At 38.1% G+C, this 3820-nt stretch overlaps 1 protein-coding gene across 2 annotated transcripts; it reads right to left on the bottom strand.

The window, feature by feature from the left end:
- Positions 1–1643: 1643 nt before the first annotated feature.
- LOC129752352 (uncharacterized) lies at positions 1644–2527 on the bottom strand. 2 transcript variants are annotated; one of them, XR_008738863.1, is made up of 3 exons: positions 2296–2527; positions 2160–2238; positions 1644–2099 (listed from the first exon to the last, which is right to left on the bottom strand). XR_008738863.1 is itself a non-coding variant. In XM_055748144.1 (2 exons), the coding sequence occupies exons 1-2, from the start codon at positions 2476–2478 to the stop codon at positions 1890–1892; spliced, it is 393 nt and encodes a 130-aa protein (XP_055604119.1). In that variant the 5' UTR covers positions 2479–2527; the 3' UTR covers positions 1644–1889. The 2 variants fall into 2 exon arrangements, 1 of the variants encoding a protein (XP_055604119.1); XM_055748144.1 differs by lacking the exon at positions 2160–2238.
- Between the last annotated feature and the right edge of the window lie 1293 nt (positions 2528–3820).

Below are 3820 nucleotides of genomic sequence, written 5' to 3'. Positions count from 1 at the left end.
AGGACAGTCAGTCGCTTCTTGTTGAAAGATGTTTCCTTCAGGATGCTTGAGGGCGTTCCTCTCGATAGTGCTGCTGCACAAAATTATAAATCCCGCCTTTGGATTTCGATATCGCCTCGGACGATAGGTTTGATTCCCTTTGTTGTTGGTTTTCCAGCTGATTCGCTCTTCCATGCGGATGGTGGGTGATGATGTGACGGCTCTCACTCTCGCTTGCTGCTGTTCAAGTCACTCACCGATGCTCTAAAGCAACATATTCGTATCTGCCGACGCTATGAGCCGGGTACTCACTCTCAGCTGCCTCAGCTTTCCTCAAGTATGGAAAGAATCATTTCTTGTACCCATATTCAAGTCAGGAAAAAAATCTGACATAAACAATTACAGGGGCATAGCCATTTTATCGTGCATACCAAAACTTTTCGAAGCTATAGTGAATGCAAAAATATATAACCAAATTAAAACACTCATTACTGAAGCAACATGGATTTGTTAAAGGAAGATCTACAGCCACTAATTTACTCGAGTTTGTTACCTATAATATTAGCTGTATGGATCGCGGTAATTCTGTACAGGCTTTATACACGGACTTCAGTAAAGCTTTTGACAGAATTGACATCCCCATGTTAATTTTTAAATTAAATAAACAGGGTTTCAGTTCACACCTACTGAAATGGATAAGGTCCTATTTAACGAACCGCTCACAAGTTGTTAGATTTAATGGTTCACTTTCAAAAAGTATCTCCGTTACTTCTGGTGTGCCTCAAGGCTCCCATCTCGGCCCGTTATTATTTATTTTATACGTAAATGATATAACTTGTCTTCTCAAGCAGTCAAATGTGCTAATTTATGCTGATGATATGAAACTTTATATGAAAGTGAATAGCGAAGAAGACTTTAGAATCTTTCAAAACGAAGTTAATGTATTTAACAAATGGTGCACTAAAACGTTTCAGTTATAATTTTAAAGACCCATACACAATAAAAACATTGTACACAGCTTATGTTAGATCTATTCTTGAGTATTGTAGCGTTGTGTGGTCGCCTTTTCAAATTTTACATAAAAACCGTTTGGAATCAGTCCAGAAACAATTTGTTCTATTCGCTTTACGAAATTTAGGATGGTCTCAGAACCAATTACCTAGCTATGAATCACGTTGCCTGCTTATAAACATGGAAACATTAAGTGTAAGAAGAGAGTTTGCTGCAATCTGTTTTGTAAACGACATAATTAATCAGCGCGTTCAGTCTGCTTATCTACTAAATCAATTAAACTTTTATTGTCCTTGCCGTCATTTAAGAACAAGAAATCTTTTCATTATAACCTCTACTCGAACTGATTATGGAAAATATAGTCCTGTTAATTGTTTAATGTATAGTTATAATAAACATTATGAGAATATAGACTTAACTATGTCAAAACAGCAGCTGAAAAAAGGTTTTTACGGTAACAGGCACCGAAGAACCTGACTTTGTAAATGTAAAGATAAATTATTATTATTAAGCTTATTTGAAAATTGTAATCTCTAGGTTTAAGTTATTATATATATGTAGCCTACTCTGTTTGGCGGAATAATATAAATAAAAGAGAAATTTATTAGCTGCAAAAAAAAAAAAAAACAAAAAAAAAATTAATTTATCCGCTTCCGTGGTTTGTTGCTCTCTTCTCATGCAGGGTCGAGCTCCTCTTCATGCACATAGCCGAAACTCCTATTCTCTTCTTATGCTGCGTCGAATACTGGCATGCATGTAGTAATTGACGCTTTCCTTGTGTGGGACCGAACCACTCTTCATGCAGATGCAAGCACCGATTCTCTTCTTATGCTGCGTCGAATACTAGCGTGATCGCGCTCTTCACCGTGTTGCCACACTTTCGACACTGAACCATTGTATCATGCAATTTCACCTCCAGCAAGCCACTTATGTTTCTTCCCACTATCATGCAATGTAGATTTCCTCCGTTCACGCTTATGACGATCGTAACGATGCACGTAAGGGATGATCAACACCTTCGATTCCCGGGTGCATGCGCTCTTGTGGCACGTTTCGCTGTTGCGAGTCCTACAATCGGTGGCGGTGGATTGAGATTCCAACATAAGGCCCTACAAAATCATGAGATATAGTAGAAACGTATTCTGGCAGTAATCTTTTGAATCACCTACTTCTGGTGAAGGCCTTGTGTTGTAGTTGTCGATGTGCAGGCGCTTTTAATTTTGCAGTGTCGTGAACGTACGCTGATATCTGCCAATGAATCATTTATGTGGTGAGCCGTATACTTTGTTGCGAACATGTACCTACCATGCGGTTATGCTGGCGAGCTATACAGGTGTTTACAAGGTCCACTGGGTTTCTTCCGGGTGCAAAGCATGCGTTTTGCGGAACCAACTCCTGTCTCGATCCAAGGCACTTATTCTTAACAACGAACCTGCACGAATGATCTTTATCGTTTCTCCGGAAACATTTTTTTTGACGTTCTTGCATTGCTCAGTGGTGAATATAGTTTTGCAAGAAAATGCGATCCCATATTTATTTTTCAAGATGTTTTAGCCTGTTCTGTGTTGCGTTACGTGGTGAGAGAGATATTTATTGGCATTTCAATGTTTTTTGTTTTTTGCTACAGTATGTTGCGGTCGCATTGTAACAGATGCGCTAGCCGTGTTGATATTTCGTTATCACGGCATGAATGCACTGTATGAGTGCTAATCATTGTAACAGGTAGCAAAATTAAGAAATTTCATTTATTTCTTAATTCAATTAAGCGTTAACTTTTATTAAAACTCCGTGAACGAAGACATTATTTCATTGAGCTATTTAGAAGAGAGAACCCACCGTATTATCACTCACAAACATTTCCAGCCGACCAGTACTCAAATTTGCCGCCGTCTTCTACACGCTAACTTTTGGCTACCCCTTAACGAATACTTTTGACCCGTTATTCGATAAGACTGGGAGAACTCCTTTTTAAGGATAAAGCCGCTGTACCCTTTAAGGGGTACTCAGCTTGATAACGCTTGTAGCGGATCAAAATTACCCCTTATTTCAAACGCTCGCACCGGATGAAAATTACCCCTTATTTGAAACGCTTTTGTCTGCTAGAAATTTCAGGAGATGCTTATGGGAAATATGTTTCCTGGACGATAAGTTAAAACTAAATGCTTGTTTCATTTTGTTTATTCATGATGCAATTTTTTTAGGGATTGGATATAAACTCTGTTAAAAAAAATGTTTCACAGATTTTTTTTATCTCCTCCGTTTCCTCGCCTATTACCATTAGGTGAATCCTGAAACAAAATAAAAGATAAGATTTTAAATATAGAATACAAAAACCACTAAACATACCACCAATGTTAGTCCACCGCGGATCATGTTTTCATGTTTAATCCTTCTGGTTTTCGTCTGGTTCGTCCGGAACTTTGCTGTGCTGCTGAAACAAAATAATTGAATAAAAATATTGCAAATTATACAATTTAAATTGTTAACAAAACACTTACCACAACCTCTCTAATCTTGCAAATCAATCATTTTGGATGTAACGCATCTAAAACTACCCCTTCCAAAGGGAATCGAGCTTTTCGAAATAAGGGGTAATATTGATCCGATAAAATGACCCTTTATTTGACAGATCGTGGAGGTTCTCAATAACGGGTCAATATTACGCCTTTAAGGGGTAGCCAAAAGTTAGCGTGTAAAAAGCTTTTCCGCAAGTGACTGTGTCCTCGCTTAGTCATTTCAGCCGCCGCAATATTGAATGAGTTCTGTTTCCTAGCGCGGGCGGCTATTTTCTAAATTTGGGGTTTTCTAAATTTGATATATGCAACACCTT

The sequence above is a fragment of the Uranotaenia lowii genome, chromosome 1 (assembly GCF_029784155.1).
Source record: "Uranotaenia lowii strain MFRU-FL chromosome 1, ASM2978415v1, whole genome shotgun sequence".
In the NCBI taxonomy this organism is placed as follows: Eukaryota; Metazoa; Arthropoda; class Insecta; order Diptera; family Culicidae; genus Uranotaenia; species Uranotaenia lowii.
Note: the sequence above shows the minus strand (reverse complement) of the source record. Positions and strands in the feature narration are given on the sequence as shown.